The 14153-nt window shown below is 35.7% G+C and overlaps 1 protein-coding gene across 1 annotated transcript in view; it reads right to left on the bottom strand.

The window, feature by feature from the left end:
- The window catches only part of Maoa (monoamine oxidase A), a 65470-nt gene that overhangs the window by 12464 nt on the left and 38853 nt on the right, over positions 1 to 14153 (bottom strand). Inside the window, exons 5-10 of the mRNA XM_055598265.1 lie at positions 13435 to 13526; positions 9217 to 9358; positions 6561 to 6710; positions 5749 to 5908; positions 4831 to 4927; positions 417 to 470 (exon numbers count right to left, since the gene is read on the bottom strand). Of these exons, the coding sequence (XP_055454240.1) occupies positions 417 to 470; positions 4831 to 4927; positions 5749 to 5908; positions 6561 to 6710; positions 9217 to 9358; positions 13435 to 13526 (695 nt within the window). The remainder of the gene's footprint in view (positions 1 to 416; positions 471 to 4830; positions 4928 to 5748; positions 5909 to 6560; positions 6711 to 9216; positions 9359 to 13434; positions 13527 to 14153) is intronic.

Consider the following 14153-nt stretch of genomic DNA (forward strand, 5'->3'; position numbering starts at 1 on the left):
CACACACACACACACACACACACACACACACACACACACACACACACCAAGTATTTCCCTGGTTAGAACTTTATCAACTTGGCAATCGTATTGGTGAAGTAAATATTCAGAGGCTGGAGCTGGCACTTAAGAGAAGTAATTAAGCCATAAGGGCTCTATACAGTTAAGTACTCTGGGAAAACTGTACCTGTTAAGCACATAAAATGATCACAAATGTGTAAAATTAAATTAATATATGTACATAGACATTAACTTGGCCAAAGAGAACATAGAAAAGTATTTTTTAAAAATTTCTTTGTTCTGGTTGAGAATATTTGTAAAATATTGTGCTTTTCTTGCTGCTATTTGACTATTGTTGGTGCAACAAACAGACTATAAAGGCAACCATTATTGATTTTCAGGTATAAATTGTTTACCTCATTTCTTTTTGTAGCTTAGCAAGTCGATCTGCTTTCCGGGCAAGTATGAAGCTGAAAAAGAAAGCCACATTTGAATAGTCAGTTATACTCATGATAAATGTACATTATCACCTACTCAGCATTAATGAACTCTTGCATCTTTCCCCTTCTCCTAGAACAAATGCTATCCTGTCTTAAGGCTTCCTCTGTATCCAGAACTCTGTAGCTTGTGAGTTCGTAAGTAACAGGCAACCTTGTGCTCAACATTTTACATCTAAAATTCAAACCATATTTGATATTATAGCAAATTATAATGTTATTATACATATTAAGATTACACTAGATTATTATCCTGGCAATGACACTCAAGAAAAGCTGGACAATTATTAATACAAGCCATAGATGCCATGGTTTACCCCTTATTCACTACCTAAATGCTCTTTAAAACCAATAATTGGTGCCCTTATCTCACAGATAAAACCTTTCCCAGTAATTATACTCAGCAGCAGATATACTTGGTCAATATCCTGTCCCTCCTAAGAGACAACTGACACCCAGTGATTGAGTTGGCCCATTCCCTTGTCTCAGGTTAGAAAAACTGTGTAGGGCTATTCCAGCTTCCAGACTTTCATGGGCTGGCTGAGACCTTGCATTTGACAACACTAATATCCAGCTCTCCCCCTAATTGGACCTGATTTCTTCCCTCCCACAAAGGCAGTAAGTCCTAAAGTTTGTCCCAATAAGCCTCCTGTACCCATGTCTCTATCTCTAAGTCAGCTTCCTTGGGAACTGATTAAATGCAGCTTCCCAATAAAATAACTCAGTAAACCCCAACAATAATCTATCTGTCTCCTTTACTAAAAAAATAATCTATTTATTACGTTAATCATACTAAATGCACATACATTTTAAAGATTTGAATTGTAAGATGAATCCTTACTTACACTATTAACAGAAACAAAAATCTTACAAAATTTCAAGGGAGGGGTGATAACATAACCCAGTGGTAAAGTACTTGATTAGTATGTAGAAAGCTCTGGATTTATTCTCCAGTACCCACCCACAATCTAAATAAACTAAAGTATGAGAAACTACTTCTTTATTAAAATGGTTAAAATTGTATTTATTTTGTTTTAGAGATATCCAATAAGCAAATAGATCATGGCTAAAACTGGGCATCTCTTCCTGTCATCATCCCTGAATTAAAGTGTTCCTCAATTTGACTTGAAACTCCTTTAGGACTGCTAATAGAGAATGTTCTAAAAAGCAAAGACGCAAAGTGTGTTAACACAGGATGGAGTTTCATAGGTAGTTGCATATTATTTAAGTAAAGAGACTCACTGGAGGAGTAGTAGAGGATGAGAATGAACAGTGGAAGAGGAACACTGTTAAAAACAAAGTATGGATGAAATGCCACAATGAAATCCATCATTAGTGTCTTAGGATTTAAAAATGAATGAGTTGAAAATTGAAATTTGATCTAGTCAGCCTTATGGGATACAATCATAATTTTGCTTGAGGTAGCACTTTCAGTGTTGACTCAAAATTAATAGTTTTTGCAACAATCAGTAAGTTTAGACTTGTATACTAAAATGACTAAGATCTGATGAAAAATTAAGTTATTAATCAGTTAATTTTATATGGCTTTGACCTCAAAGTAACTGTTGTTTATATCTGTCAAATATCAAGTAAGGCATACAATACTCCCTTTAACTATGGACTTATATTGTTCAATTTTCTTTAGCCATTTACTGAGGAAATAAAAAAGCTGGGGTTGTGTTGGAGATATTTAATAGTTCTAAAGTACAGTTTCTAAAAGGTGATGGTTATTTCAAATACAGTGCTGCTTAAATATCACCTCTGTTTTTGAGGGTCTTAGAGCCAAATGCAAAGATCAACCTGGAGGTGATATATCTTTAAGGTTCTCATTATCGAGACCAAAGTACAAAGTCAGATACAGTGGTATATTCCTGCAATCCCAGCATTTAGGAGGTGGAGACCAGAGGATCAGGAGTTAAAGGCTAGCTCATCTATATAACAAGTAGGACTCCAGTCTGACTACATGAGAACCTGCCTCAAGAAAGAAAGGATAAAAGAAGGGAGGGAGAGAGAGAAGAAAGGGAGAAAGGGAAGGAGGGAGGGAGAGCTCTCTCAGGGAGAGCAGCAGAGCTCGCCCTGGCAGTACAGTGCTACAAATACAGACTCAAGAGTCTTAAGCAGGAATGTTTAAAAGCAGTTTTTCTACTGAGTAATTTAATGAATCTTTATATCAAAATAAATTGTACAAAAAGGCAGAAGATATTTCCTTAGCATGTACCAGGCCCTAGGTTCAATACCTAGTATTGTACCCACAAAAAAGAGGATGGTAAAGACTGTTGCCCTAATAATACAAGACTAGCTGGTCACCAACTAGCTAGTAATTTGTGTCAGTAATAAAAGACAAAGTATTTCTACTTAACCCCAACCCTCACTACTCATATAGTTGCAATAATAACAACAAAAGAGATTTTTTTAAAAAAGAAATTTGCAGTGCTTGTCCTTTGGGAGACACAATGGTAAAAAGTAACCCAGGGATGATAAGTCTGGCTTATTTTCCATATCAAGAACAGCACATTATAGAAAAAAAGGAAAGCAATTTTGTGCTTATGAAGATGGGAAACCATGAGAAGGCAAATGTGTAAGAAGTAACTTTTTGAGGTCAGCTCACAGATTCCTCTGGCTCTCATTCTAAGCTAATAAAATGATATTTCTAGCAAAGGAGATCTTACTTCCTAACATAAGAGAGATGCAAGACAGAACAGAAAGACCTCTGCCTTTTTAAATCTCTGCCCCGCTTTTAGATTAACAGAAGGCAGGAAGAGAGCTCTCTGGCATCACAACTGTTTTTAGTGATTCTTCATATTTGGAAGAGATATAGTCTGGCCTCCCATAAATATAAAGTAACAGTTAAACTTAAAGAATAAGTTCTGTTAATCTGCAGTAGAGTAGAATGACCATAGATAATATTAATTTATTGTATAGTTAAAAATAGATAAACAAGATTTTCAATGTTCTTATCACAAGAAAAAACCATGTGAGGTAAAGGATATGCTAATGAACTTGATTTGATCATTCCACAAGGTATAAATGTACTGAAACATTTTCACCCAGATTTACATTTTTTACCAATAAAATAAAACTACTAAATATATCTTCTTCTAGGAACTTCCTAAAGAAGTTCAGCAATACCTGTCAAAGGGTGGCAACACATAGGTCCCTGTTATAAAGCTAAAACAACTTCAGTGGGTCATAAGGCAAGAGCATCAATGTTTTTTCATCTATAACTGACATTATTATTATTATTATTGTCACTGACATTATGAAACTTGCATTGTGATTTTTATTTTGCTGACCTATAGAATGTCAAGCTGGCTAAACTACCTGAATCTCGCCTTACTCAGTGGGACTTAAGATGTGTTGTTCTTATGGTCATTATATTGTTATCTCCTGCCCGCCTTGGGAATTTAGTGTTATTTCTTACTTTATAGCCAGAGAAGTGGTTCTAAAACATTTTACCAGCAACCCAAGGCAGAGACAGCTTCATAACTTCCTTGGAACATGGCCCTGTCCCTTTACTCTGTAACTTTCAAAAAATGGCATGTTGTGATGTTTTATTGAGCTCACCTATCTCTTCAGGAAGGAGGCCCACATTTCATAGAAAACAAAAGCAGAAAATCATTCGTCCCTAAAAGTCACTTGACTGTTATGAACATGTGGGTTTTTTTTAATTGTGCAGCACAATAAAAGACTTTTTATGGATTATAGGATCTTTTTTAAAAAAAGGACAAAGGTAGGTGACTAGGAAGGTGAGTCCCTGCTTAACATTTCGTTTGTGAGGGCCCATTTTCTCCTCTGGAGCACTAGCTCTCAGTAGGCTGTTGGTACTATCTGTGTACATCTAAAAATAAAAGAAGCAATGCTGGTTAATGATAACTAAAGCCATCCACTAGTAGTCTGCATCATCTTTAATTGATACTATTAGGTGGTATGCAACAAGTGTTTGGGAAGAAGATCAAGTCTAGATACATTGAATTTACAAGGTTTTACACGGTAAAGTGGCTCTCTTTCCAGAATGACTGTGGATAGTCTGCCTCTAGGCAATATTGACTGTTATACTGTCTAGCTGCCTATTCCACTCTACCCTCAGCATATAACTTTTATAGAAGAAAGAAATACATAGGTGGACACAAGTGAAAAATGGTGTTAGTTTAGTAGCTTTCCAGGATTTTTGTGTCACACACAAAAACACTGCTATATTTTAATACACTGATATTTTAATACATGTAAATATGATATCATTTATACTTTCCATAACTTGTGCCAATTAAAAGCAATATCCTTTGCCAGCACCTATACTAACACAAATTGGAAACTGCATCCAGTTTCAACCTACCCCATGATGGCAGGAAATGATCCATCTGGTTTGGTATCATCCAAAGTGATTGAAATTGGAGCTTCCTCATCTTCAATTAGCATGCAGCCACAATAGTCTTAATCAGGAGAAAATCAATTAAGAGATTAAAACTACCATTAGAAATACACACATAAATAGAATGTATATAAACTATATTACTGAGGAAGAAGGAAAATCTTAAACTACAAGTCTTTGCTCCACTTCTCTAACCTTTTATTTTAAAGACACACATGACTATAAAAGGATGTCTATTCCTTAGGTAGAAAATGGCCTGTCTCTATCATTTTTCCATAAAGGGCTACATACAGCCTGGAAAAATAGTAAGATGGGGAAAAGTGGTAAAATGGTCCTGTGTGCATATGGGATGTGCTAGAAGGAATCACTTCTATTAACCCTAGAAATTGTAAAAAGGAATTCTGTTGAATATGAGCAGGAACCATATCTTATATGGTTTTTGATATCTTATATCAAAATCCTATCTCATCCAATATTCATAACATTTTGATAAGCATTTATCACAATTTTTCGTCATTTTATGCTTAGAGACCAGTACTAATAAGTTGGTAAAGTCCAGGAATAGCTTACTTCAGAGCAGCACTATTTCCACCAAATACTTACTCCTAGGTCTCATTCTGTTCATGAAGATTAAGCAGCAAGGTAAATGCCAAGAGTTTGACAGTGGTGGCTCCATTATTGATATTCCCATTGTTTACCTAACTTTTTTCTCCCATTGTCGACAATCACTCTTGAGGTCATTTTGTGAAATTTAGAGACAAATTTATAATTTCTGTTCAAATTTGAAGACATTTATCTTTTCGCATTCAGCATATTTTATTCAATATTTCTAAAATGTAATTTCTTTACTTAATAGTTTAAACACAGATAAAAGCAACCTACCCTTTTTCTTCCAGAAGGCTTCCTTGTAATACACCATGCACTTTATTACAGCACCCATTGGTAGACGCTGAATTAACTGGTTTCTCTCAGATGGAAGCTCTGGTTTAAAGTGGATCTTGGCAGTCAAAGCTGGTGGGATGGCACTAATTACGTATTTGCACTGAAATGCAATATACAAAATATCACCTAAAATATGAGATTCAGCCTTTGCAGAAGTTATGAAGCACCATTTAGGGGGAAAAAAAGCATACCAAATTAAGCCACTGTGAAACAACAAAATAGAACAAGGTAGGTGAGGTAGTGAGTTTTATCAACGTGACACAAAATAGAGTTAGCTTGGAAAAGGAGGCCACAACTGAGGAACTGTCTCCATCAGACTTGCCTATGGGCATGTTTGTATGGCATTTTCTTGATTAATGATTAATAAGGGATAGCTCAGCCCACTGTGGATGGTATCAACCTTGTGCAGGTGGTCCTGAGCAGTATAAGAAAGCAAGCCATTCAGCAGCACTCTTTTATGATTCTTGCCTCTTCTCCTGTTTGAATTTCTACAACGACTTCATTCCATGATGGACTGTGATAGGGAACTATAAGTCAAGTAAACCTATTTTTCCCAAAGTGGCTTTTGGTTATGGTGTTTATCACAGAAACAGAGAAACAAACTAGGACAGTAAGTAAACCATGCCTGTCAATATGGAAGACTTGAGGTAGATATATGCTAGAGTTGATTATATGACTGATTAGATTATATATAAGAAGTTGAAAAGGCATAAAACCTATTTACTATAAACTGCTTTGCTATAATGGATTACCTCATAGTGGTCATGATTCAGTGTCTCTACAATGATGTTGTCATCTGTTTGGTCTATATAAGTAACAGGAGAGCTCAACTTCACTTTATCCCCAAGGAGGTCCATTATCTGTTCACTTATTTGGCCAGATCCACCCAAAAATTTCCGTTCCTATGCGAAAAGGTAAACAAAAAAAAAAAAAAAAGAAAGTTATATAAGCAGAATGGTACAACACTTGCCACTAATTGGTAAATCTTTAACAATGACAATGCCAGACCTCTGTCCTTGAAACAGTCAATTGTGGGAACAATCTTTAGGACAGAAAAACAGTAAGCCAAGGTACCTCAGCTATCATCCTCAGCATAGCTTCTAGCAAGGAAAAGCCAATACTAGCATATAAAATCAGAGACCAGGAAAAAATGTTCTCTATGTCAATGGTGCTCTGATCGAATGCAAATAGAATGCATAGGAAATTTCAAATATTCATGAGTATGGTATCTGTAAGTAGTCCTGGGAAGGTAAGTAACCTTGCTGATTGATCCTAGGGGCTTGGTTTCTATCTCCCCATGGAGTTACTTGACTGAGCAGGCAAGGACATAGAAAATATTATATTACACATAATGTGAATATAAGAAAACAGGTTCAGGTTGCTATTAGGGTTAGCACACCCTATCAGAAATAGCCAAATCAGGTCTTGGAAACCGGAATTTTGGCTTTTGAATATCATCTCAAAACTAAATGTATGTTCCACTGTCAAGGAAGAATATTGATAGCTAAGCATCTGTTTATTCCTTTAAACATTGTTAAGTTTTTCTCTTGAGCAACACTATAGGATCAGAAGTGTTCTGCTGTCTTTAACCAGCTATTCTCAGCATGGATATTGTTCATGTATAATCCAAAAGGATAAGTTCTTTTTATGTGTGCATGATGAATCATTATTTGTTTAGGATTTAAATTCTTAGACATTTCATACATATATGAATATGGATATGAACCATGTTACTATTTTTCAATGTTTCTTTTATTTTTAATTATATGTTTGTTCTTGCATTTGTATCTGTATGAGAGGAGGGAGGGTGGAACTGGGTGGAGTTGAGGGAGGAGCCTTCAATCAGGATATATAGTGAATAAATTGTAGAGAAAAAAATTAAAAATAAAAAAACAAACAAATAAATCATGGAATATCATTCAAAAATTGGATCTTTTTACAACATATGTATATATGTGTACACATGTACACATACCCTCACAGATATAAATGCAGTCATAAGTTATTCATATAGTACACTTGATTAAAATATAGGGAATATTCTTAGCCTGCTGCAAGATTCTTTGAGGAATTAGAAATGAACATCAGTAAATGAGGGACAGGCCACAGTTGGCAATTATGATACCTCACTTATGAGTATCTATGCAGTAACTTTTGCAATTGTTGTTTAGTGAGATCAACAATGTTCTCTATAAAAATAATCAAAGAATAGTTTAGACTTAATTTATGATGTAGCCTTTCTGAAGACATCACAGCCATTTAATACTGTTTCCAGGTGTTCCAAATTCTAATATAATAGAAAAATCATGAACTAATTCTGTTGACTCTTCTGTGCTTAGAATTTTAAAAATTTAATTATAAAAGTTTAAATGTTAAGGTATTTTAAAAGATATTGTGATAATAGCTTGAGATTCAAAATCTGAACTCTACTTTCCAAAATGCCATATAGGTTTGTCTAGAAGTATTTTGTCCCCTACAAATGAAGGATGTAGATAACCCTTGAGTAAAATATGAGTTAAAAAAGTAATATTGACTTTCTGTCTACAATCATACAATTTAAAAGTTCAAAAGTTTTATATTTGCCAAAACCAGGGTCTATCACAATAATAATTCAGGGACTTTGGAGATCTCTGGAGAAGAACAATAGTTTACTTTGAAGATAAAGTGTGCATTCATAATATGCACTCAAAATTCTGGGATTCAAGTAACACAGCATAAATTAGAATTAAACTGCAACTAATTAATTAACCTCATTCCACTTAGACATAACATTCCTAGATAAGAGACATCCTCTTTGTATAAGAGAGATATTTGCAATGAATGTCAGAGTCTAAGGAATTGGGGTTTTAGAATTCTGGCTTTGCTGCTAGTTTATTATATATTGAATTCAATGTCTTTACTTTCTAGTAATTGAAGTAAAGGAGGGCCAAAAACAAATGCAAGATGACTGTTAAATTCTAAAATCCAAACTACAGAACTTACTATTGAAAGAGTAGACCCAAATCACTTGTGTGAATTAGAAGAGTAATTTTCATTCTACAGAAGTTAATATGAAAGAATACCTGTGAGAAACAGGTGGGATAAAGAAGCCTATGAAAAGAACACAGACGGTTTTAAGTATACTAATTTTATATGCACTACAATTTTCTTGGAAATTGACTTATTTTTAGTAGTTTAGCTACTTCTATATAAATAGCTTCACTTCCCTTCATTTTAAGGAAAGGAACTTAATTCTTAAGGTGTAATTAATTCAAAAGGAAATATTCTTTAGCAATGAACTATTTAGGACAAAATAAAAATTTCAGACATATTTTAGATCATTTTTATAGTACGATAAATGATTATTAAAAATGAAGGACTTATCAAGAATTGTTCTGGGAAGTTAGTTTTAGAATAGACAAGGTATACCTGGCCACCATTGGTGATTGAGAATATCCGAGTGGTGCCACCACACTGCCTCACATACCACAAGAACCACAGCGCAGATACCTCATAAGGCTCAGAAGTCACGTTAATGTTCACAAAAGTATAAGCAAATTCCCGAGCAGTTCTGTTCACAGAATAAGAGTGAAAATCATATGTCAATCCATACAGGAGGAAAGAGATAATCAAGTCCTAAAAGTTATCTTCTGACAGCCACATATGTTACACATATATGCTGTGAAATGTATACAGCTGCCACACACACATAAATAATTAAAAATATAGAAGCCAGAGGAATGTACCTTTACAAAATATAATGTAGCAGGAAGAGAAAGTGTTTCTACTATTTTGGAAAACACACACACACACACACACACACACACACATACACACACACAAAATCAAAAGCCTCATAGCCTCAGCTTCCACAGGAAAGCATTTGTTAACTTTGGAGTAAAAAGAAAAAACAATTTCTCCTGTTATTAAGAAATATGGTTTAGCTACAAGTATGGTCTATCTAAAGACTCAATGACCCTGATCATTAGGCATACTTTTCACCTATTTTAAAGACTTTCCTCACATTTCCATCTCTTCTGAAAAACTCTGGTCCATCCTACTGTACAGTCTCTTACATAGACAGAGAAAGTGGTGACATTTCTATTTCCACCCTACATCACCTCTTATATTCCCTGCCATGCTAAACACAATGAGGATTTTAAAAACACTCCAGTAAGCTGAGTGTAGTGGCACATGCCTTTAATCCCAGCACTCAACAGGCAGAGGCAGATGGATCTCTGTGAGTTCAAAGCCAGCCTGGTTTACAAAGTGAGTCCTGGACAGCCAGCAGTATTACACGGAGAAACCCTGTCTTGAATAACCAACCAAACAAACAAATAAACAAAAACCTCCAACACTTCAGTGGTAAGTTGAGCATGGTAACAGGGCCTATAATCTCAGCATGAAGTAGGCAGACGAAAGAAGATAGCAAGTTAGAAACCATTCTGGCCTACATAATGAAACTATATTTCATAAAAACAAATATAACAAAAGAAAACAAAACTAAAGACAAAAAAGTTCAAAAACAAAGATATCTTCAATGGCATAAAATGGAGAAATGTCTTAAACCTTGAAGGTAGACAATATGAAACGAACTACAGTCTGCTTAGCCCATGACTTCAACTACCCTCCACACTGCTCTATGCTCCAGTTATACTAACCATTAACTTGTTAAAATGTGCCATTTTCCTTGCTTTCTTAGGCCATTTCCAAAAGCTACTTTTTCCTTTCTCTGTCTAGGAGATACTGTTCCCTTACATTACTCATAGGTCTGAATCTGTCCTCTTCCATCTTGATCATTCATGAAAGACACAATTCCTTAACATCAACCTCTCCATTCTTTTCTCTGTAGGATTCCCAATTATAGCAGCTACTTTTTGCTGTCTCCTAACTTAACAATATGCTATTCCTGAAAGATTTTGTTCTAGAAAAATCCATCCATCCTGTTTCCCTATGCTTCTTTGATCATTCTTATAAGGTACCATATTTTCTTAAGTCATAGAAAATTCCATATTGCTACTTTATCTATTTTTGTATCCTCACTCTTGGCCCCATGAATTACCCTGGAAGTTAGAAGTTAGCATCTAACCGTGTGTGTGTGTGTGTGTGTGTGTGTGTGTGTGTGTGTGTGTGTGTATGTGTGTGTGTGTGTGTGTGTATGTGTGTGTTTACTTTCAACTGTTGCTAAGGCTTATTCTTGGAAGGTATTACTATTACCATATTAGTGAACGACAAGCTTACCCTAACCTTAGCCTATGCCTAGAAGACCCCATCTCACCCTTTTTGGCCATCACATGTTTTCCCACCAAAATTATACTTCCCTTCCTTCCCCTTCACCACTATGGTGCATTTTTTGTTGTTGTTTTGGCATGTATGTGTGTGGTGTGCATGCATGTATATGTTTTTACATGTGTGTTGACTCATCTTCACCCAGGGGGTGGGGGACAGAGGTCAAACCCAAGTGTCATCTTAAATTTCTCTGCACTTCATTTATTGAGACAGTATCTCTCAACTGAACTGGGAGCTTGCCAATTTGGCTAGTCTAGCTACTCATCTTAACATATGCTGTACCAAATAAATGATTTTTTCTGTCCTTATAGAAACTAAGATTCTCTCTGTTAGGTACTATGTTAACACTGCATAATTACGTGTTCAATATGCATCTTGCCTGCTAAAAGAATATGCGATGCATGAGGGCAGGAGCTAATTACTAACAAATTTATCACTATCTGATAATGTCTTCATATTTATTCAACAGAATAAATATATGCTAACAAGTATGTAAGTTCTATATGTGCCAATTCAAATACAGGCAAAATAAACATGAGCATGTGCCAACATAGCATTTGAGCACAGGGTTTCCACAAGATTATACAGCCTACTAGTCATCTTAGTTCATATATGCTCTGGAATATTTATCCATGAAATTGACTAAGACCATATTTCTAAGAAGATATACTTATCATTAAGATATGACTTTAGTAGTCAACCATAAGTTACTAAACTAATAATAAATCTAAATTAAAATAATTGTGTGTTTATATTTTCATTCTTCCAAGCTAATTTCACATCTATGTCTATAAGGAAATTATTTTTAAATCTGTTTTATTTCCATTTTAAAATATGGGGAGATTATATACCCTGTGTGTCTTTCTGCTTCTGGGATACCTCACTCATGATGATCTTTACTAGTTCCCACCCTTTGCCTGAAGATTTCATGATTTCTTTGTTTTTAATTGCTGAGTAGTATTCCATTGTGTAAATGCACCATAATTTCTGTATCCATTACTCAACTAAGGGGTCATCTGGGTTGTTTTCAGCTTCTGGCTATTACAAATAAAGCTGCTACAAACATGGTTGAGCGAATGTCCTTGTTTTATACTTGAGTATCTTTTCGATATATGCCTAGGAATGGTATAGCTGGATATTGGATATTCGATATATAAGAAAAACATACTAAAATCCAAACACATAAAGAAGCTAAGCAAGGAGAAGGACTCTGGGTAAGATAATCAATCCTCATTCAGAAAGGCAAAGGGGATAGACATCATAAGAGGGAGAAAACAGGAAACAGGACAGGAGCCGACCACAGAGGGCATCTGAAAGACTCTACCCTGCAGGGTTTCAAAGCACATGCTGAGAATCATAGCCAAACTTTGGGCACAGTACAGGCAATCTTATGAAAGAGGAGACAGAAATACATGGTGGGGACAGGAGCTCCCCAAGAAGAGAAAAAAAAAATCTGGCCACAAGGGCATTTCCTGAGACTGATACTCCAATCAAGGACCATTCATGAAGATAATTTAGAACCCTTGCACAGATGGATCCCATGGCAGCTCAGTGTCCAAGTGGGTTCTCTAGTAACGGTAACAGGGACTGTCTCTGACATGAACTCAGTGGCCTGCTCTTTGATCACCTCACCCAGAGTTGGGGCAGCCTTACCAGTCCACAGAGGAGAACAATGAAGCCAGTCCTGATGAGACCTGATAGGCTAGGATCAGAGGGAAGGGGAGGAGGACCTCCACTATCAGTGGACTGGAGGAGGGACATGGGTGGAGAAGAGGGAAGGAGGGTGGAATTGGGAGGGGAAGAGGGAAGGAGCTACAGATGGTATACAAAGTAAATAAACCATAATTAATAAAAAAAATATATCTTTAAAAAAGTATATGAGGAGAGAAGTGTGAATACTTGCCACATTTGTTGGGCGTCCTATGGAGAGCAAAATAGAGGGTCAAATTCGATAGTGCTGGAGTTATAGGCAATTGTTAGCCACCCAAAATGGGTGCTGGGATCTGAATTCAGAGCCTCTTGATAAGTAACACTTAGTATTCTTAACCACTGAGCCATCTCTCTAGCCTCTGGGATTGGTTTTAAAAAAAAATTCACAAACTCCTTTTGTAGGCAATCTCTATATAAAATAAAAACATAGTTACTTTTATTGAGGACATGGCCCTTTTGTCCAAAGATGTTCTACTCTGTGCATTAACTGTGTTAAGTTTTTTATTTATTTTTTGCTCAAATCTGTTATGACTAATAAGGTTATTATATTTCTTAACTTTCCCTACAAGTTGCTAAGAACAGCATTACTACTAAAGACAGGATACAGATCATGAGAGGGAAAATAAGATCCTAAGCAGTCAAATATACTTTGTCCAGCAGATTTTATCAATGAGATCTTTCATGGTCATCTTGTCCCATTCCTCAGCATGTCGTGCTTGCCATGGTGCATCAACAGGGATCTGCAATGAAACACTCATGAGTGAAGTAAACTGCCACCACTGTGCTACCTAGTTCTCCTCAGAGAATCCATCATGTGAACCTCTAAAAATTTCTTTCTTGGTTTCTATAATTAGTTTGGAAGTCCATAGAGAAGTGAGATATATCTGGAATTCATGCCTTTAATGTTACTGTCAAACATTACCAATAACAGTGATCATAATTACAGTATATATCAATGTACTTGTAACTGAAATGGTGAAGATAATTATCAATATCAATTTATTATTGGAAGATCACACCCATTTTGGCCCCAAACTGATTTTTGAGAGAGTAATTTTACGGAGCCTGAGAATAAATTAACTCTGAAACAGAAAGTCCTTCCTTCTTTTACAACTTAAAGTGGCATTGCAGATACATAACTCTAAGTAGATATTTGGCAGAAATATGTCATATATATGCTTGAAGGCATAGAGATGGTGGCATACAGGCAGTACTATAATCAAAGGTGCTTTTGAATTCTGTTTCCCTCACTGCATGGTTTTGAATAAATTATATAAGCACTTGGTATTTATTTTCTCCATCTGTCAAGTGGAAATCCTTCTAGATTTTGCACAGTTGCTGAGTACACTGGAAAGAGCATGCATCAG

The sequence above is a fragment of the Psammomys obesus genome, unplaced genomic scaffold (assembly GCF_907164565.1).
Source record: "Psammomys obesus unplaced genomic scaffold, mPsaObe1.curated_primary_1811, whole genome shotgun sequence".
Classification (NCBI taxonomy): Eukaryota; Metazoa; Chordata; class Mammalia; order Rodentia; family Muridae; genus Psammomys; species Psammomys obesus.